The sequence below is a fragment of the Populus trichocarpa genome, chromosome 10 (genome assembly GCF_000002775.5).
Source record: "Populus trichocarpa isolate Nisqually-1 chromosome 10, P.trichocarpa_v4.1, whole genome shotgun sequence".
NCBI lineage: Eukaryota > Viridiplantae > Streptophyta > Magnoliopsida > Malpighiales > Salicaceae > Populus > Populus trichocarpa.
This window is the reverse complement of record NC_037294.2, coordinates 21843381-21863532: the sequence shown is the minus strand read 5'-3', so window position 1 is coordinate 21863532 and position 20152 is coordinate 21843381. Positions and strand designations below refer to the sequence as shown.

Genomic DNA, 20152 nt, shown 5'->3' with positions numbered 1-20152 from the left:
TGGTAAATTAAGGGAGGACTAAAAACTATAAGGTGCAGGCCTAGGAGACAGCTGGTACTGTTGGAAACTACAATGTCATTGTTTCAAGATGAATACTAAAATTCTATGCTTGTAAACTTGAGACCTTGTAATTGCATGTTTAAGCTGTCCTGTTGCCTTGGTTCCTGTTGAAGCAGGGCAGAGAAACCTAGAGAACCTCATCAATTACAGCTGGCCCCATCAAGCCAGCAATTGACATTGTTAATGTATGCCAAACAATGTTCAAGGGCACCAGTATAAGTGCCTGATGCAGTGGTATTGATCGGCATTCAGCACAGAAAGCAAAAATCATCCATTCTGCTAGGTCCTCAATTTGCTGGAAGGAAATATAAGCACTGACATGGCCTCAAGCTTGATAAATGCAGTTCTTTTTGTGACATTCATTGCTTTGGTCACAGCAAGTGATCCTGATATCATCACAGACTTCGTGAGCCCGGCAAATCTAACAAAGATTGATGGGGATTTCTTCACCTTTACCGCCCTTAGAGGCTTCTTTGATAGCGACTACCCACCAAACTTCAAGGTGACAAAGGCTGGTATGGCAGAGTTCCCAGCTCTTAATGGCCAGAGTGTTTCCTTCGCTGTCCTTGAGTACCCGGTCGGCACAATCAACCCACCTCACATCCATCCGCGTTCTGCTGAGCTCCTTTTCGTTGTCGACGGAAGCCTTGAGGTGGGCTTCGTCGACACCACCAATAAACTTTTTACTCAGACTCTTCAACTCGGTGACATGTTTGTGTTCCCCAAGGGACTCGTGCACTATCAGTCTAATGCCGATTCCAAGAACCCTGCCACAGCTATCTCTGCCTTTGGCAGTGCAAATGCTGGCACTGTATCTGTGCCCACAACTGTGTTTGCTACTGGCATTGATGATAATATCCTGGCCAAGGCTTTTAAAACTGATGTTGCTACTATCCAGAAGCTCAAAGCAGGTCTTGCAGTGAAGACCTAACATGATCCTGGTTTTGCTATTCTCGGCATATGTAGTTTTAATCACTTGTTCTTCTACCTCCTTTTCATTTGAGTTTCAGCAAAGAAAGAATGAATCTTGTTTAATAAAACAAATTATATGGTGATTTTATATCAAAGAAGTGGTGGCTTCAACTTCAATCCTACTCTTTATCTAGATATCAAAAGTGACCATTTTGCGTTTTCTTTAGATGAGTTGTGCTCAAAGATACACCCAAATGTTTTATGGTGAGGTCTTAAGTCATTTAAATTTTGATACCATGTTAAATTTAAATTTTTAATAATTTCTTAAAATATAATTTATGTTATTATTTAAAAACTAGCCAAATCAATATAAAATAGTACCATTTTTATGAAATAAAAGTTTATCAATGATTCGTAGATAGCAATGCTTAATTAACCCTTAAAATGAATCACAAAAAAAATCATTCAAGAAGGAACCAAAGAGGAATGATCTTGCCTAGGTCTATTTTATTATTTTATTTTATTTTATTTATGTAAGTTATTTATGTTAAATTATTTTAATTGAAAGAGACGATGTAATATAGCCAAGCCTGTTACTTTTTGGTTGGGAAACCGAGTCGATCTATTTTAATATTTTATTATATTTATTTGAGTTATTTATGTCAGATAAATTTAATTGATAGGTTGAGCCAAATAACTAGATATTTTAGAGTTATGTTATTTATATATTTCTGTTTCAAATTATAAACCAATTTATAAAATAATTTTTTATGATTAAAAAGAATTACGGAACTTTTCCTTTTCTAAATTCTCTTTCTTGGTAGCCTTTTTCTTCTCTTTACTTTTAATTTTGAACTTTTTTCTATAAAGCTTCTTTTTTTTTCTTTAATTTTTTTTTTCATTGTTCCGTATCAGTTTACCATGGAAACCAGGATTTTGACATGAGATAAAACGAAGAAATGCACTAAATGAAAGTAAAATCACCACAAATTCCTTCATTGAGCTGTGATCACCACTTATTCAGTACATAAATAAGACGGAAAAAACTGGGATGCATGGTTATGTTAGAGCTCCATCTCCCTGCTTTAGGCGAAACCTGCCTTGATTTTTTCTATGGTAGCAACATCAGTCTTGAAAGCCTTTGCCAAAATCCCACTATCAACGCCAGTCGTGAACAGAGTGCTTGGAATTGACACGGTTCCGGCACTTGCACTACCAAAGGAGGACACTGCTACAGCCAGATTCTTAGGATCGTTATTATACTGGTAGTGAACAAGTCCCTTTGGAAACACAAACATGTCCCCAGCTTCGAGTGTCTGTGTGAAAAGCTTGTTAGCTGTGTCAACAAATCCCACTTCAAGGCAACCGTCGACAAGAAACAGCAGCTCAGCTGACCGAGGATGAGTGTGAGGAGGGTTCAACGTGCCTGCTGGATACTGTAGAAATGCATAAGAAACACTTTGTCCATTGAGAGCTGGAAACTCCACCATGCTTACTTTTGAGGCAGTGAAAGATACTGGTGGTTTAGCCCCGACAAGAGACCGTAAAGCAGTAAAAGTGAACAACTTGCCATCAACTTTCGTGACATTTGGTGGCACTATAAAATCAGAGATTATATCTGCATCTCCAGATATTGCTATTTGGAAACAGCCGAAGATTAGGACTAATATCAAGATGAAGCCTTGGTTAATAGTGTTTGAAGCCATTACAATAATCCTTAATGATCCAACTACAACCTGCTACGCTATAGTGCCTTCAACAAGGTGCCCATTTATTCTTGTTTTGCAGGCCTTGCTCGAGATGGAATTCCTTGGCATTGTCAATTTATATTTCTTTCGCATCGAATCCACACGAATACAGAATATGCCTAAAATTCAAGTTGTCATCAAGGCATTGAGCCATCATCAGCCAGGTTGTATAGATGTCCTGCGTCAGTATATACCTACTATGAAGTGAAGGTGAGAGATTAAAAGACCCTTTTCGATAAGGTCTTCTGGTACAGAATCTTCCCTGAAAATCGCAGAAGAGTCGATTTCCTAGCTAGCTGTCTGTCGAGTGGTCCTATGGAGGAATATGATTGACTTCTTCGGTGAAAACATGAAACAAACATAGAAAATTTCAGCACTTTCTAGCAAGTAGACAACGTTTTTCAACCTTAAAGGAGCTATAAAGGCATTGCCATACAATGATCCAGACAACTAAATCCAGTCAGCACAAAACTGAATCACTAACTCGAAAGCTCGGCATTCGACTATTGGGCTTGCAGCTTATCAACCATAGCCATGAACTCTCTCAAACCAGTTTCCCTTTCTCTATTCTTACTTTCCTTAGTCAGTGCAGTCAATATGGTCTTCGCAAGTGATCCTGATATCCTTTCGGATTTCGTCGCACCAACTAACACTATCGTTGATGGAAAGTTCTTCACCTACACAGGAATGCGTGGGGTTCTTGCCAAATTTCCTCAAAACTTCACTTTAACAAAAGCTACCATGAATGAGTTCCCAGCTCTTAACGGGCAGAGTGTGTCATATGCTGTGCTTCAATACCCTGCAGGTAGTCTCAACCCTCCTCATACCCACCCTCGAGCTGCCGAGCTCTTGTTCCTTGTGTATGGTAGCTTGGATGTTGGATTTGTTGACACCAAGAATGTGCTTTACACCCAAAAACTCCAAGTTGGAGATATGTTCATTTTCCCAAAGGGTCTGGTACACTATCAGTCCAACCCAACCAAAGAACCAGCTGTTGCGATTTCTTCTTTTGGTAGTGCAAATGCCGGAACAGTTTCTGTGCCGTTGGCTGTCTTTTCAACAGGAATTGATGATGGAATTCTTGCCAAAGCATTCAAGACCGATGTTTATACCATTCAAAAGATCAAGTCCGGCTTTGGCAAGCCCTGAACTAAGCCTAGATAGCTCAAAAAAGGCCTGCACTTTTGTATTCCAAGCAATCAATAATTATTCTCTTGGTTCAGAGAGTCCACTAATGTTTGTTCCTACATCAAAGTCATGAATTTTCAATAAGAGCTAATTTATACCCTCCTGTTAAGAGTGATAATCATTTTAAGCTCGTTGCTGTATTTGAATGCCTTGGGATTTTTTCATGATCTTTGAAGGAAAGAAAAAATGAATCCAGATGGTCAAATCAGAGAAATAATCAGAAATCAATGGTCCTGGAGAAAATTGGCAGCAGGTAGGTCAGCTGGTTTTTGGTGAAGCAACAGGAATTGCCACATGAAATCATCCAGAGCATCGACAAGAAGAGATAAAACGAACTCTGGATCAAGATCATTCAAAGTTAGGATAGGAAAACTATCAACAGATGCAGAGCTACATAGAAGAACATGGTTATGTTTATAGCTGTTCAAAAGTATTCCAAAGACAACTCTGTGCAACCACTACATCTCCCTAGAGAGTCATTATTTTACATGCCTATTACCACAGCAAGATCATCATTATCTGGTGCAGATGATCCCCCATCAGGCTTTCTGGCTCCCTTCAATTCTCTGAAAAGAAGACATAATTGAAGTCGATTAAACTTAATCTTCAAAGGCAGACTTGAATAACCAAACAAATAAATAAAGTAGAAATCTGCAACGGTAATTTAGGAGATCAATGCCGCACCACCATTCTACGATTCATATGCTTAGGTGCTCATTCTATGTCAAAGAGGAGAGGAAAAAGGTATACATTTGCTAACATTTGGCAATCGGTGACATGAAACATCAACGAAATGGTGTTGGGAATTGAACTCATAACAGGGAATCTATGTACTTAGATTCAATTACTCAACTAATATTTAAATCATTCAAGCAGTAATTAGTTATTACTTTAAACATCAATGTTGGTGATAATAGGGAATTTTGATTTTGAAACACATAAGTAAACCAGCCACATCTTCTTGCTCCATTCCATTGACAAAAAACTGCACCTCTAATCATGCTTAAACAACAATCGAACATAACGGCCCAAATATTGTAATAGGAGCAATGTTTCGATTATTCTGACCTAAATATGAGGAACAAACATCATCAAGCTACAAAATTTAAATTACCTTGTCAGCACCCTGTTTCTCTTTCTCTGCCTTCTCCTTCTCCTGCTTTAGCTTCAGTTTCTCCAACCTTTCCCTCTCCATTTTCTACAAACCCACAGACACACCGAAAAAAATAAAATAAAAAATCACCATACAATCATCTATCGCAGAAATCAAATCGACTGGTACTTCAATCATCAAGCTCTATTTGATTGCAAACTTGTGATTAGTTGAAGCAAACCCTAAATCTAACTCATAAAATAATTTAATTTTGTTTTATCTTTTCCTTTCGTTTTCATTTTCCTACACTTTCTCAGCTACCAAAGAAAAAAAAACGATGACAAAGATGTAAATAACTTCTGTATCATTTAACTTAACTCACAATACTCTGATATTTTTCCCATATCTATCATTTTCCTACACCTTCTCAGCAAACGAACAGAAGCTAAAACAAAAACGACAAAACATTTCTTAAGCTCAATCGATCACCAAAGTTATAAGCAGCGATTTCTTTCATTTTCCTATACTTTCTCAGCAACCAAGCAGTATATAACAGCAATAAGAGAGAGGTAGCGAGATGGGGAAAGGTGAGATAAGAGGCCAGGCCTGAATATAAACGTTTTCAGCAGCGCGTTCCTCTTCGCTCAGAACTCGACCTTTGCCATCACTGAAGTAGCGAGTAGCTCCACGAGTTGACTTCATCGAGCGAATAGTGATTAAGCTGAGTCGGCTCAGTGCGGATCTTGTTGCCATGTTTTGTGGGCTCTTTGCTTACCTTAGAAACTTTTCTTTCTTGACACGGAAACGGAAAACTTACGCTGAGCTACTACCTCTCTAGAACTAGAACCTTCTGGCAGTTGACACGTTGTTCGATAGATGAAGCCCAAGGGTAAGGTGCTTCGGCCCAGTTAAATAGTTGGGCCACATATTTTTCATTTGTTAAACAAAGAAAATAAATATTAGGAGTATTCTTTTCCAGAGTTTAGTTTCAAATTTTCAATCTCAGGGTAAAAATAGAAATAATAATAATAAAAAATTTATTTTATTAAAAATATATAAATAGAGAGATAGAATAAATTCATCCATGAGATATTTTTTTTGAGTGAATTTATGTTCAAAACAAGAATTATAAATTGTATATAATTTTATGGTCCCGGTTTTTTCTACATGAACACGATAATCAAAACATTGTTTATATAAATAATTAGCAAAAATTTTATTGCATTAAAAAAACATATTTATTGAGAAGTTGAGAAAAAAATTAATGTGCCAAAATTGTTTGTGATGAATTGAGAGATATATTTGTTTAGAGAATATTAGCATTTCTTTTGAGTGATTGAGAAACAAATTAGTGTTTTTTTGTTTTTTACATCATCATATAGAAAATGCTAGATTGCTAATGCAGAGTATGACTGTGTTTATATTATATGGATTAATCATATTTTCTTGTTCCTTTAATTTTTGATATTTTTTAAATGCAGCTCTTTATAAATTATTTTGAAAAAAAATGAAAACTAAGTTCTAACCAAATCAATTAATATTTATCAAATTAAATCTTATTTTATTTAATTTAAAATTAAACTCAAGTTAAGTTTTGAGAAATCAAATAACCTATCAACCCAGATAAAATTTAATGAAGGCAAAATAAACAAACGTGTTTTGATATGACAAATTATTTAAAATTTAAATGTTATTTTACTTGAACGACAAGTAAAGATGTTTTGCTGCTTGTAATTCTATTTTGGTCCCTTTACTATTTGTTGTAGTAATTTCATATATATTACAACAACAAATAGTAAAGGGACCAAAATAATAAGAACAAATTAACACGAAGCATTGAAAAATCTGAGAACAAATACACAAAACAACTAATTATTCTCATTAGCTATTAATTTATTATTCATTTCACTATTAACCTGTAAAATAAATCACTATTCATTTATTATGGCATTTTATAAAATTTTGATTGGTTGTGGGACAAAAGAAAGGAAAATAAAAATAAAAATACTATTCTTACAACATGAACTAGTGCTGGTCTAAAAACATTTCATGGCACCATATTACACAATGTTTGCGAGTCCTTCTATTTATTTATCTTAAAAATTAACTTGATATGTTAAAACTACACATAACATATCATGGCACATTAAAAATATATTTAAAAGTGATAAATATTATTTTTTAAAATATATTTTTAAAATATATTAAAATAATATTTTTTAATTTTTTTTATATCAATACTTTAAAAAAATATCTAAAAACACTAAAAAAAAATTAAAATAAAAAATATTTTAAATTTAATAAAAAATCAGTTTTATCGCAATCAAAACGGGATCTAAAACCATGAGCACGGCTTCAGTGTATTCCAACCTCAGAGGCCAAAAAAAAAAAAAAGTCATTAAGCCGAAGTCAAGCATTTCATTAAAATGACGACATGTCGTTTTATAAATGGACGACATCTGTTTCACCAGCGAGATAAATACTTGCAGAAGCATCTCCATTGATTAGCACAGAAAATCGTCTCGATCCCTTCTTCTGCTTCCAGCTTCAACTCCATCCATTAAAGAAACGATAAAAAAACCATGTATCATCCAACCAGAGGAGGCGTTCGCGGCGGACGAGATCGTAAGCTTCCTCTCTCTACATACGTGATTTAATTAGGGCTCGATTGGCTATGTTAATTTCCGGTGTTAAAATAATTTTATTTTTGGTTTTTGTTTGCAGAATTTAGTTGGGATGATGTTAAGGCAGATAAGCACAGAGAGAATTATCTTGGTCACAGTATTAAAGCTCCTGTTGGTAGATGGCAGAAAGGTAAATTCTTTTCTTTTTTTCCCCTTGAATTGTCGTGTTTTTGTGGCTTCTGCTCTTACTTATTGTCTGATTTTTGTGTTTTTGGTTGAATGGATGGTGAAGGGGGAATGGGTTGCGGAGAATTTCATTGTTCCGTGAAAAACGGGATTTTTTTTTGTTTATTGGAACTTGTAAATGAAATTTTAGTGTACGACTCTTCTGCCGGATTTGTTTATAGCTTGTTTTATGATATAAAGAGAGATGTAACAACCATGTTTAGATTTTTTATGCTGTTGCATTGGTGGTTTCCTCATGACTGTGGTGGATTGGCATGAGATTGCGGTAGGGGTTGCTGTTGTTGAAAGTGCTTTTTGCTTAAAAATACATTAAAATAATATTTTTTTTATTTTTTAAAAATTATTTTTGATATCAGTACATCAAAACGATCTAAAAACATGAAAAAAAAATAATTTTCAGCAAAAAAAAAAAAAAAACATTCAAAATTTGAGGGAACGCGGTTTGCGGGGCTCAGTTCTTCTTTTGTTTAGAGGTGGTCTTGTATGGGATACTTCAGTAATGCAGCGCTTCTTTTTTATACTCTTTGGTGTTCAAATTTACTGCTTATTCATCCACACTGCTTCATAACATTTTGTAATTGGAGATTTAGTGTAAAACAGTCACAAGTGTAAATGGATAAAAAAGTACTTTCTAGGGATACATCTAATCAGCTAACTGATTGCTTGCAAAGTAGTTTTGGCTTGTGTTGTTATGTATCCTGCGAGGGATCGTTTTTTCTTAGATTATACAGGTTTGTCCAGCCTTGTCTTCCCTGATACATTGCTCAGTGGAGTGTGTTGAAAAGATCCATGGAGGACACTGTTATCATGATTCTGGCTGTTTTGCCATTTTATGCATCCACGTTCCTTGATTCATTTAAAGTGGGTGCTAGGTATATTCAAATTTCTGGACCTAATGGCTCTGCCTTGAGCAGTTCTCAGTATATAAGTTATAGTCAAAATAGTTGATTAACTGATGTTTCTCTTTCTGTATCTGTTTAGTTTTCAGAGTGTTATTCATGGTATCTCTTATCTATTGCCTGGCAATTTGAGGAATGCTATCATTAAGAATTTTTCAACCTTTTCTTTCATTCATTTTTTCTACAGGGAAGGATTTACATTGGTATGCCAGGGATAAAAAATCTGGGAGTTCAAATGAAGATGCCTTGAAAGAAGAGATACAAAGAATCAAGGAAGAGGAAGAGCGGTCCATGAGGGAGGCTCTTGGCTTAGCTCCAAAGCGATCTAGCCGACCTCAAGGAAATCGTCTTGATAAACATGAGTATACAGAACTTGTTAAGCGCGGTTCTACGGCAGAGGACTTGGGGGCTGGGCATGCAGATGCAGCACGGGTTGATGGTCTTGGTTTCTCAAGGTATTAAGTCACTAATGACATGTATTGTATAATTGCTATGTTCAACATATGTGTGTGATTCTACCTGGGCTTATAACATATTTATGCATCAAGATTCAATGCCATGTATCATATGGTGTTGTTTTTTTTTTTTTTTTTTTTGGGGTGGGGGGGGGGGGGGGTGGTGTGGCTGCGGCTCAAAAGGTGCACTTGTAGAATTGTTTGCCCATGCTTATGTGTTAGGATACTGTAAACTCGCATGTTATTCTAGTTCTCTTCACTCCTGGGTGCACTAAAGGCCAGCAGCTGGACATAATACTGTATCTGAGTGATGCTTATACACGCAATATTCTGATATTTCCATCTAGCCTGTAGGTTGTTGTTGTGCCAGCATGTAGCATTCAAGTAAACTGCTCTTCATTTCTTTTTCATCATTTTTTATGTTTGATTTGAACTTCCTGCTGCAGGGCACCTCGGGCTTGGGAAGACCCAAGTACTCTTCCATCTATTAGCAAGGAGGCTTCACCTGAGCCAGTTAAGGTGGCTATGCCTGATCCACCAGCAGGAAACTCCGAAGAAGATAAACCCGAGGAGGACAAAAGCAGCCGAAAGAAGAGGAGGCATGAGGAGAAGAAATACGAGAAGGAGAAAAAACGTGAAAAGCATGATAGGCACGAGAAATACCATTCTCGCGATTCTGATGAGAAGAAACACAAGAAAGACAAGGAGCGCAGAAGACACAACTCTGGCTCGGACTAAATATTCTTATTCATTTGGAAGTTTTATCATTTCTGAGAGTTCATGATAGATGTCTGTATTGCAGAAATGGAAATCAGCATTTCTGATGTAAACTTCATGTAAGATTTAAAGTGGTGTTATTATGTGAGATGGGGCAATTTATCTGCCTTTGATTAGTTTTTGTTTCCAAGTGTTTTTTTTGTTTGAAAATGTATTTAAATAATATTTTTTTAAAAAATTATTTTTTTATCTCAACATATCAAAATAATATATATAAAAAATTAAAACAAATAAAAAAAATTTCAATTTTAAAAAAATGTTTTTTAAATGAAAAAAATAAAATTGATTGTAATCTACAACAGAGACAGAAGCGAAGCATATATGGCTGGTATAACTTCTATCCTAATAATTGAAAATTTTCCATATCAAATCTCTTTGGTTTTTTAGAAAGTAATTTTGATAAATAACTAGCAAATAGCTGTGTTATCTAGATTTTTTTTCATATATACATACATATACATATATGTATATACATATAGTATATACATATACATATATACATACATATATGTATATACACTTCTCTCTCTTTTCTCCATTCAAATCCCCGTGTATCTTATAAGGGTGAGGGGTAACATTAGAACTTTATGGAAACTACAAGAGTAATAACGAGATACTGTAGAGGGAAAGCGGGCTTTAATTTATTTATAGTGACAAAGTGAAGTCTACCTTGGTCAAAAGGTTGCCATCTTTCAACTTTGGATGAGCAAGGAACAGCAACGGGAGCAGCCACCGTCCCCTTATTCAGGCGCAAGAGATAGCGGCGTGGGTGGCTTATAAAAAACTCTTTCTTCTGTCCATCTCCTTTCCTACTGAAATTGATCGTTGGTTCAACTTGGGCAATTCCGATATCATCACTAGCCATCAACAAGCCTAGAAGAAGATAAGGATCCATTGTCCATGCTTGGAGTTGGAACTTTGACCGTACACAACTCATCCAGATCGAGATGATGCAGTGCCTCTCTCTCAAAACATATTCAGCAGCATCCACAACACACTCACCACCCCCAACCAACGGTGATTATAACTGCCCTCCGGCTTCGCAAGGTCAGATTGGCTTATTCGAAGTCAGATTTTGTGATGCCTTTAACGTGTTTGTGTAAATGTCTGAATGAATCCAATTCTGTTTGTAATCAGCTGGGAACTCTGCGGATGGAACACCAAGATCAAGCACACAGCCATCCCCTACTGTTAACCTCACTCGCGAATACACCATCGCTGTCCAGACCAATTCCTATAACGAGATGTGGTCCAGGATTCATAATGACGAAGCTCAAATTGAAGAAATTCATGATCATTACAATGAGGAGGATGCTAACCGCTTGCTTATGACTCAAGTTCTTCAACCAAATCGAGAATGTGTGGAAGAAGCTCTTCGTGACGCCAAGCCTAACACTCTCACTCGACTCGTATCCACCTACTTTGTCAACAGCGAAAACACTAGCCAACTCTGCATTCTTCTCCAACAGAGTGTTTATCGTGCCCGTGCTCTTTATGGTCCTCTTCATAAACTTCTGGATGTTATTCCTACTGACTCAGAATCCCTGTCTCAATCACAATGCGATTGTGCTTTTGATGTCTTTCTCCAATTTGATCGCGTTGGCAACCCTTTCCCTTGCCCCGAATCGCATAACTTTAATGAAATGCAGCAGTGCTTTTCGCAACTGAAGCAGCAACTAGAACGGCGAATCCGCAAGTCACGCTCTAGAATCCACCTAGTTCGCCGAGCCACTTTTGGCTCTGCCCTTTGCGTCATTGGCTCTGTTGTTGCTGTTGTAGTATCTGCTGTGGGAATCGCAAGTCATGCATTTGTTGCCATTGCTGCCACCCCGATATGCACACTGCCGTGTCTCCCTCGCCGCTTGACTAAGAAAGAGCTTGCCCGTGTCGAGCAACTTGATTCTGCTTCTAGGGGTACATATGTGCTGAACAATCAACTTGCTACCCTTGAACGGCGTGTTGCTCGTTTGTATGATGCTGTCGAGTGTGATAAGCATCTTATTCAGATTGGATTGGAGAGCGGTAATGACTTGCATCCCATTTCAGAGGTTTTGAAACAGCTTAAAAAGAACCATCTCAATTTCATTGAACAGCTCAAGGATCTCGAGGAGCATATATGCCTTTGTTTTAATGCTGTCAATAGGGCCAGAGGTCTGCTTCTTCACGAGATCCATCGCCATCAAATTTCTACTTCCTAACAACTGATGACCTGCTTTGAGTCGCATTTACTTCCCATAGACTAACTTCATTGCTCTGTATTAACATCTTTCCAACTCTGACTATGAAACATTGCCCTTTACCCGCTTTTAACAATGAGCATCAGGGAAATCATGGCACTTTGTATACCGAAAAATTCAATCAGTTCCCAGACCCTTTTTTATTGGAGGTATCTTCGCATGATCTGTTTTGAGCCACTACACCTGGTTTGTTCTTTCATTTCATCTTTCCTGCCACATTATATATCTTTGATTAATAAAAGCTGATTTGTTAACTTTTTAGAGGTGTATGATATTCACTTCCCAGTTAAATATGATTTTCTCTTCAGGTCAGATGCATATCTGTGATATTTTCTAGAATATTTTTGGATAGTTTTAGGATAGACATCTCCCTTGTCGCTTCAATTCGTTGATGAAAGCTACCAGTACCCAGTACATAAGAGGTCAATGTGGAAGGTACAGCACTTTCATAATGTATGTGTTTACTGTATACAAAATGGATGTTATCCCCAATATCATCAATTCAATTTGAAATACTAGAAGATGATTTTACCTGGGCAATTTTGTTATGTTTCATGGATAATTTTGATGAGAATAGCTGTTTAAATAGTTTTTGTGGAGCAGTATGGCTATTTCATTTCCTTTTCTCTTTGTTTCTTCCTTGTTCTTTTAATCATTTTGTAAGAGATGTTTTCAATGCTTTCTGCTCTTCTTTATTGCTTTGGTGCATACAAGCCAAGGTGGTATTTTTTATTTCCAACCAGTTTTTCTAATGCTGAGCTCGCACATGTACATAGACACTCTATTTGATGTTTGAATCCTCTCCTTTAAATAACGTCGTTGAGTCTTGAGAAAGATGTGGCAGTTTGATGCGGGACACTCTGGTAACATGTAGCCCTTTTCCTGTGGCGTTTGAATCCACTACCTTATTGTTCATGCTACTTCCTAATGTTTTTTCTTTTTTTATTCCTTAAATGGAAATGTGTTAAATACCTGCAAGTGTAAACGAAGAGAATGCCTGGGTACACATCCCAGCAGCTGACTGATTTATTTCAAAAGCAGTTCTTAGCATATATTCTTCTGCTAGCGTATGAGAAAACTGTTTTGTTTAAATTATACAGCATCGTCTAGCCTTTTCTCCCTCGTGCATTTCTTTGTGGTGAGGATGTTGTTATTATGATTGAGGCCGTTGGGATGCATCCACATCCCCAGATCCATTGAAACGGGGATGCTAGGTGTATCCAAATTTCTGTGCTCCGTCGACCCAATGCTTCTGCCTCGAGTAGTAGTTGAAATAGTGTATTAACTGGTGTTTGCTTTCCGTTTCTGCTTGGTTTTCACGGTGGTGGTCATTCTATCTTTTATCTATTGGTTGGCAATTTGAGGCATGGTATACCTTTTCTTTCATTCACTGTATTAACAGGGAAGGATTTATCATCCTAGTAACTAGCACCATTCTTGTGATTCTGGATTCTGATGATAGGAGGAAATTCAGAGGAGGAAACGTGACTGACTTGGCCAGAACATTCCTTTTCATTTGTAAGTGCTATCATTCTTAATATCTGACGAGAGATTTCCGACGTTTCTGATGTAACCTTCAAGTAAAGATTTGAAGTGGTGGTTATTGTCTGGGATTGATTAGCTCTCGAAGAAATCTCTCATGTAAAATCCTAAAGGGAAGGGGAAAACTGTCATGCTATGGAATCTCCTCCGGTGAGCATGGCAGTGCTCCATTTAGGCATGTCTATTCTCCACTTCGAAAGTTTGGGGAGCAGAGATGTTTGTCTGTGAGCGTAGTTGGAACCCAATACACAAATCTGCCTTTCTAGTGGACCTGCTCAAAAGATGTTCCTTGATGCCTCTTCTTTAAACAGATGACTTTTTTTTTTTCACTTGAGTGAATTATTTTCAAGTCCCTGGATTTTGTGTGCGGTTAAAACTTGGTTCTTCATGTTTGAAAACTTATAAACCAGTCCTTTACTCGGTCTTCGATGGCTGGTGTCCCAGGGAAAAGATGGGGACGGGTAAAATTCTCCATTGTTGTCCAAAAGAGAGTAAGAAAGGAACTTTTGGACTTTATGTGAGAATCATAGTTGGAGAACGACTCCTCCCATTGTTATTTATTTGCCCTAACTTGTTGGATCAAGCAATCTCCCTCCTACACAAGGCAAGATCCGTGATGAACAATGCATTTGGATTAGGGTATCTTTCTTGATTGTGATTATTTTAGACCTTAAGTAGACCAAGTTTCACGTCACGCAAAGAAAAGGATGTTCATTTTGTATTATTCTATGCAAGAATTTGCTATCAATTGGTCAGGCAGTTGTTGTCCTCGAGCCATGCATCTAATTGCATAGAATCACCATTGAGCCAATTCTCTTTAGCCTGGATGGCAATGGTAACAAGAAATTCTTCGCTCAAAAGAAGCATTTGAATTTATTTTTTATTTTTAATATAAAACGCATTTGATCAATTTTCCATCGCTTGCTATTTTTTTATTTTTTTAATACGAGATTTTCTTTTTCTTTAATCTCAATTCAAAAAAATTAAGACAATACTTAATAATTCATAATTATCCAAAAAGCAATTAAGCAATACTTCGTTGCTATCCTGTTGGTTATTGGGTTAGGCCTGGTCCGTCGATGATGGATGGGCCTGATCCAAGTTATTAGAGAAGTTACTCAAGGAAGTAACCGCTTTCTCTAATTATATATAAAGGGACATAACCCATATGGAATAACAACTATGCATTATTGAAAGAACATAGTTCTCTTTTTCTCTTCTCCCATCTTGACTCTTTGCATTAACTTAATAAGATTTACAAAGATATTTGTACTATGAAATATCATTTTAATTCTAGTAATTAAAGTGACACTGAAATAATTAATCCAAAAATAAAAAAACAAATTCAAACAAGTAAGTTTTCTTTTCCGTTCTACATATCCAAAAGTAAAAATAAGGGGGAAGAAGACTAAAATAATAAGAGTTTCCACTTGGCAAGTTATGGGTGGCACTATCACACCCTCCAACAAAAAACAGAAACGACACCGACACAGCAATCATTCCTCGGTAATTTAAGAGAGAAAGGATGGGCAGTTATGGAAAAGAAAAAAGAGTAAAATTTGAGAATTTTTATTATTTTTTATAATAAAACTTTTATTTTCATGTTAAGACTCCAAGACAGGAGATTGCTTCTGCTACAACACCATACGAGGAAGAAAGAAAACCATTAGAGATCCCTTTAGTTCTGTCCCTCTCTCTCTCTCTGAACCATTACAACAGGGGACCAAAAGGGTCTTCCTGTTTCTTTCATTTATTTGTATTAACCCATCAAAGATCATTTCTTTGTCTCTCTTTGGTTACTTGGAGAGAGAGCGAGAGAGAGAGAGAGTTGGTGAATTGTTGGAAGGTAGAAAAGAAAGAAGAAATCATGGTGGCGGCAAACAGGGAAATGGCTGTGTACTGTTTCGATACTCTTGTTGCTCACTACAACTCTGATGATGCTCCTCCTGCTGCTTTTGACGAGGGTCAACAGTAATCCCTCTCTGTGTCTAACTTTTTCACTCTTTTAATCAATTTATACATGTATTTGTGAATGCATTTAAATGGGTTCTTGAATTTGGATTGTTTTGTTGCTGCTGGTTTACTTTTGAGTGTCGTTTTTGGATTTTCTTTCAGAAGCAAACAGGGCCTTTTTTGGGGATTGGATTGAGTGGAAACGCTGCTTGATTTTGTGGGATTCTGATTGTGTTTTGAAGGTTTTATTGGGTTTTTGTTTGCTTGCTGGATTTGTTGATATTGCGAAGTTTTGCTTTTTGAGTTGTTATTTTTCTTTCCCCCCTCTGTACTTGTCATAGATGGTGCTATGCATGCGTAGATTTTATGATTAGTTCATTGAAATCACGCGTTTTGTTTTTCATTATTTTTGCTATGAAACAGCTTACAGAAGTGCTATATCTTAAGAAAATTCTGGTTCTATGTTATAGAAGGTTTTTTTTTGGTGGAATGTAGAATCAAATTTCAAGGTTGCTAAAATTTTTCTGTTTATGCTTGGGAGATACAGTGGAAGAGGGCTTTTTTTTTTAATGCTGAAATTCTACCTTCCACGTAGCTAGCTGTATCAAACTATTTTGTCTAGTGGAGTTCAGTTGATTTTTTATTTTTTTTTAATATAACTGCACCTTTGCTCCTTTGCATTTTTATATTCTCTCTTCAGTTTTTGGGTGTTTCAAGATTGCTGTTTTTCAACTATGTTGTGACTATTTTACATTTATTTACCAAGATAATTGATGTTTCAAGTCTGCAGTCTGCTTATTTGCATGGATTGGGTGAATGTTGACAGATCAACTTTTGAGATTTGTTGGTTGTCATGCTGTGTTGACAGCTTGAATAATCTCTCAGCCTTTACCATTATTGCGTAATGATGGCATGTCATAGTTTGTCTGAACACTTGGCACGTCTTTGTCAGGTGCCATAGAAGTAGTGATTTTTAGGAAGTTTTTTACTTAATGGGAATTCGGTGTTGGATAATCTTTAACAAGTTTGTACTTGTTGAGAATGCTGTCTTAGATGATTTTTTGATAAGTTTTTGTAATTATTGAGAGGTGTCATATTCATAAAAGTGATAAAAAAAAGTTTCTGTAATGCTGTCTTAGATTTATTTGTTGTCAGTTATGCACACCAGAACCATGTTGGGCACTGTCATATTTGACATGGTAATATTCTGTTTTCAGCCCATTGTTTGTCACTTGGAAGAAAGTTGTCAACGGAGGTGAGCCTCGTTTACGTGGATGCATTGGGACTTTGGAAGCTCGATACTTGGTTAATGGATTCCGGGACTATGCTTTAACAAGGTATTGCTGTTCATATCCAATTATGTTGCTGATATATATATTTCTGTTGAATTATGGATCCTCCTTCCTCCTTCATGTAAAAAAAAGCATATAACCCTCTGTGCCCATTGCCACTCTGTTCCTTTGATGAACTGTCAAACCTTGCTTATCCTTATAGTTGCCATTGCTAGGAATTGCTTGAATCACATTCTAGTCCAAGAGCATGTGAAAAATGGATTTGGGTTCATGTACAGAGGAAAAAAAATCTTTTCCCTCTTTTCCTTTTGGAGACTGTCAAGTGTCAGTAAGTCAAGGTTTCTTCCCATGCCCCCCCACCCCAAAGAAAAAAATTAGGGGATGAATCAACCATCTAAATAGATTTCTATAAGGTTTGTTCCTGCAACCTTGCTTTTATTCATTCGAAATTACAAAATGATTTGTAACAAATGCCTTCTCTTGTTATATTTAAATCTCTTCTCAATCTGTTTCCTGTTGGTGCGACTTTGGTCTGGTGTGACATACTTATGAGGCTTCCTACATTTCATTTTTACTGTCTTGCAGTGCTTTGAGGGACCGCAGATTCCCTCCTATACAAGCTAAAGAATTGCCTACTCTGGAATGCACAGTTTCCATTCTGACTAATTATGAAACTGCTAACAACTATCTTGATTGGGAGGTGTGTGCTTTAACTTGTTTAAGCTCTTGGAACTTTGGGGTGAAGATGTTTTCTAACATCTAAACTACCAAGTTTTATTGTGGATAGTATTGTTCTCAGTTATGTTTTCCATTTCATGTGGTCTGAAAGTTTTTAATTGAAAATAAAATAAAATTCTAACACTCTGGAACTTTGATCTAAATTGCTGAACCTCTAAGGTTTGTTGATAGGTATCTCCTTAGATTTACAAAATTAGAAGACAGACTAAACGAAAAGTTAGGCAGCTGCTAGATTTCAGTTATAACTTCATTATGGCATGCTCCATCATTGATTATCAAACAAGCCATTTCCCTTAAGTAAGTTTCCAAAGATACATTGTTGTGGGGCTCTTTTTCAAATTTTTATTAGGATTTTGCAAAATCAATCAAAGTTATAGAAGCTAACATTGAAAGTTACAGTGAAAAGTGCTTCCCCAGTGCCTACTTTTGAGTGCATACAACATGTTTGGATGCTCATAATACACATTATGGCCCATCTCCTCAAGTCGAGAGGAGGACTGATCAGCCGTGTTGCTGTTGCAATGTTTGAGTAGTCATGTGTTGCTGTTGCAATGTTTGAGTAGTCATGTGAATTTTAACCGAGTAATCATTATACTTGGTGCTGAAGAAACTAACAGTATCAATGTAAACTTGTCTGCGATTCTCTGTTCAAATGCTTTCAAGTTTTACCTTTAACAGAATCTAGTTACTCTGTTCAATTTTCTTGCCTTCCCAACTTATTATGTTAGTCTGGGTTGCAGGTTGGGACACATGGTTTGATTATTGAGTTTACCGATCCTAATAACAATGTTAGGCGAAGTGCCACTTATTTGCCTGAAGTGGCTGCCCATGAAGGTAAATTCGTTGTTTATTGCATGTTAGTTAACTTAATTGAGCTTTTTTTTTTGTTATCGGAGTGAAGCGAACAACTCAACCCAATCGGAGAAAGAGTTCCGGATGACGGGGGAGCTTAATCCCCTGACAATTATAGTGCCCCTAGCCAATTGTGTTCTTATTTAATGCTGGTAATTTAGCCAGGACATTCAGATTTAGTTATAGAATGGGAGATTTTTTCGTATTTAATTCCTACGAAGCCTGTTTTTTGCACCCACCGACGAATGTTTTTTGTGTCTAACAGCCTGACTATATTTTGCCACGTTGGTTTCAGGCTGGACAAAAGAGGAGGCAATTGATTCACTGATGCGCAAAGCTGGCTACAGTGGCCACATTACTGAGTCACTTCGAAAGTCTATACAAGTGACTCGTTACCAGAGCACATTATTTACTTTGACCTACAGTGATTATGTCTCCTATGTCAGGGCAACCAGGGGTGCAGCCCCGGCTATTAATGGGGTGAAGCCCGGCAACCATTGACTCATCCAAATAAGCCTTTTATTAAAAAGAAAAGGCTGGTTTGGCCTGAAAGAAAAGAATCATTAAGGGTGGAATAAGTTTGTTCTTGTTCCACCAGCATTTCTTCTTCAGTAATTGTTATGAACTGTCCTTGGTTTCTTCAAATTCATGGTGATGAGCTCAGTTCCTGTGGCTCATTACAGGACATTCACAAGTTGGGCAGCTTCTCTGGTAAAGCTGTATCAGAACTTGAATCTATCCCTTTGTGTTTATTGACCATGTTGTTCTTATCTTTTGCTTGCATGCAGAAGGCATTACTAGCAGGCAATTTTTATAATTATAATTCTTCGTGTTTAGTTTATGAGTGCCTTTCAAGGAAGGCAAAGCTTGATGATGCTACTGCAGAATATTTCCAATAATAGGAAGTTAGGCTGGGTGGAATGGCATTTCCCATCAGAATTAAGCAGAGAAAACTGTTCGATGCCATTGGCCCATTGGGTGTATTTGTTTGAATGCATCACTAGGGAATTCGAACAAGAAGGATACGGATAGGGATTTGAAACGAGCTGGTGCTGAAATATCATGGAATATAAATACATGGACGTTGTTGGAGGGCATTTTAAGTAATTAATTTAATCAGCTTCAATATTTTTCATTATAGTTGTAAAACCAAGCTTCACGATTCAAACCAGTGATCCATCGGCTAAAAACTCAGCTTCATTGGACGGGTAGGAGAAGATGCACAGAAAAACTCCTTGGTGGTCCGTGATACTTTGCCAGCAACAGACTCCCTCGAATGCAAGAGCCATTTGAAGAGATTTAATTATTTTTTTTCAAATTAATATTTACTTGGTATTTTTAAATTGTTTTGACTTGTGTTGGAAATAAATTATAAAAATAAAAAAAATATTATCTCAATATATTTTTAAATAAAAATATTTTAAAAAATAATTAAGCCTTCCACTGAATTTGAGTTGGATTAATATTCTATTATTTTAATCCATTTAGATGTTGGAGGGCATATTAATTAATTAATTTAATCAGCTTCAATATTCT

General features: G+C 36.6%; 7 protein-coding genes across 7 annotated transcripts; 5 read left to right on the top strand and 2 right to left on the bottom strand.

The window, feature by feature from the left end:
* Positions 1 to 39: 39 nt before the first annotated feature.
* LOC7491617 (germin-like protein 9-3) lies at positions 40 to 1130 on the top strand. The gene has a single exon (XM_002315389.4). It carries the CDS (start codon positions 380 to 382, stop codon positions 989 to 991), a length of 612 nt encoding a protein of 203 aa, XP_002315425.2. The 5' UTR covers positions 40 to 379; the 3' UTR covers positions 992 to 1130.
* Positions 1131 to 1941: 811 nt separating this feature from the next.
* On the bottom strand, positions 1942 to 3220 carry LOC7469526 (germin-like protein 9-3). Its single transcript, XM_002316457.4, has one exon. It carries the CDS (start codon positions 2676 to 2678, stop codon positions 2058 to 2060), a length of 621 nt encoding a protein of 206 aa, XP_002316493.4. The 5' UTR covers positions 2679 to 3220; the 3' UTR covers positions 1942 to 2057.
* A 34-nt stretch (positions 3221 to 3254) lies between these two features.
* LOC7491618 (germin-like protein 9-3) lies at positions 3255 to 3869 on the top strand. Its single transcript, XM_024609653.2, has one exon. It carries the CDS (start codon positions 3255 to 3257, stop codon positions 3867 to 3869), a length of 615 nt encoding a protein of 204 aa, XP_024465421.1.
* A 365-nt stretch (positions 3870 to 4234) lies between these two features.
* Positions 4235 to 5821, bottom strand: LOC7469527 (uncharacterized protein At2g27730, mitochondrial). Its single transcript, XM_002316458.4, has 3 exons — positions 5608 to 5821; positions 5023 to 5106; positions 4235 to 4474 (listed from the first exon to the last, which is right to left on the bottom strand). Exons 1-3 carry the CDS (start codon positions 5752 to 5754, stop codon positions 4448 to 4450), a joined length of 258 nt encoding a protein of 85 aa, XP_002316494.1. The 5' UTR covers positions 5755 to 5821; the 3' UTR covers positions 4235 to 4447.
* A 1636-nt stretch (positions 5822 to 7457) lies between these two features.
* LOC7491619 (uncharacterized) lies at positions 7458 to 10118 on the top strand. The gene is made up of 4 exons (XM_002315391.4): positions 7458 to 7626; positions 7726 to 7815; positions 8958 to 9225; positions 9672 to 10118. Exons 1-4 carry the CDS (start codon positions 7584 to 7586, stop codon positions 9961 to 9963), a joined length of 693 nt encoding a protein of 230 aa, XP_002315427.1. The 5' UTR covers positions 7458 to 7583; the 3' UTR covers positions 9964 to 10118.
* Positions 10119 to 10566: 448 nt separating this feature from the next.
* On the top strand, positions 10567 to 12779 carry LOC18102781 (UPF0496 protein At3g19330). The gene is made up of 2 exons (XM_006378758.3): positions 10567 to 11049; positions 11140 to 12779. The coding sequence occupies exons 1-2, from the start codon at positions 10950 to 10952 to the stop codon at positions 12198 to 12200; spliced, it is 1161 nt and encodes a 386-aa protein (XP_006378820.2). The 5' UTR covers positions 10567 to 10949; the 3' UTR covers positions 12201 to 12779.
* A 2596-nt stretch (positions 12780 to 15375) lies between these two features.
* LOC7469528 (uncharacterized protein At2g38710) lies at positions 15376 to 19457 on the top strand. The gene is made up of 5 exons (XM_002315392.4): positions 15376 to 15752; positions 16952 to 17071; positions 17612 to 17726; positions 18505 to 18598; positions 18912 to 19457. The coding sequence occupies exons 1-5, from the start codon at positions 15649 to 15651 to the stop codon at positions 19115 to 19117; spliced, it is 639 nt and encodes a 212-aa protein (XP_002315428.3). The 5' UTR covers positions 15376 to 15648; the 3' UTR covers positions 19118 to 19457.
* The last annotated feature ends 695 nt before the right edge of the window (positions 19458 to 20152 follow it).

Bases quoted from the DNA above. Each gene is read 5' to 3' on its own strand.
- LOC7491617 (XM_002315389.4), top strand. From the start codon at position 380: ATGGCCTCAAGCTTGATAAATGCAGTTCTTTTTGTGACATTCATTGCT.
- LOC7469526 (XM_002316457.4), bottom strand. From the start codon at position 2,678: ATGGCTTCAAACACTATTAACCAAGGCTTCATCTTGATATTAGTCCTA.
- LOC7491618 (XM_024609653.2), top strand. From the start codon at position 3,255: ATGAACTCTCTCAAACCAGTTTCCCTTTCTCTATTCTTACTTTCCTTA.
- LOC7469527 (XM_002316458.4), bottom strand. From the start codon at position 5,754: ATGGCAACAAGATCCGCACTGAGCCGACTCAGCTTAATCACTATTCGC. The intron at 5,107-5,607 runs GCCTGGCCTCTT...GTGGGTTTGTAG, and splicing joins CTGAAAACGTTTATATTCAG to AAAATGGAGAGGGAAAGGTT. The intron at 4,475-5,022 runs GTAATTTAAATT...TCTTCTTTTCAG, and splicing joins AGAAACAGGGTGCTGACAAG to AGAATTGAAGGGAGCCAGAA.
- LOC7491619 (XM_002315391.4), top strand. From the start codon at position 7,584: ATGTATCATCCAACCAGAGGAGGCGTTCGCGGCGGACGAGATC. The intron at 7,627-7,725 runs GTAAGCTTCCTC...TTTTGTTTGCAG, and splicing joins CGTTCGCGGCGGACGAGATC to AATTTAGTTGGGATGATGTT. The intron at 7,816-8,957 runs GTAAATTCTTTT...TTTTTTCTACAG, and splicing joins TGTTGGTAGATGGCAGAAAG to GGAAGGATTTACATTGGTAT.
- LOC18102781 (XM_006378758.3), top strand. From the start codon at position 10,950: ATGATGCAGTGCCTCTCTCTCAAAACATATTCAGCAGCATCCACAACA. The intron at 11,050-11,139 runs GTCAGATTGGCT...GTTTGTAATCAG, and splicing joins CTGCCCTCCGGCTTCGCAAG to CTGGGAACTCTGCGGATGGA.
- LOC7469528 (XM_002315392.4), top strand. From the start codon at position 15,649: ATGGTGGCGGCAAACAGGGAAATGGCTGTGTACTGTTTCGATACTCTT. The intron at 17,072-17,611 runs GTATTGCTGTTC...ACTGTCTTGCAG, and splicing joins CGGGACTATGCTTTAACAAG to TGCTTTGAGGGACCGCAGAT. The intron at 18,599-18,911 runs GTAAATTCGTTG...CGTTGGTTTCAG, and splicing joins TGAAGTGGCTGCCCATGAAG to GCTGGACAAAAGAGGAGGCA.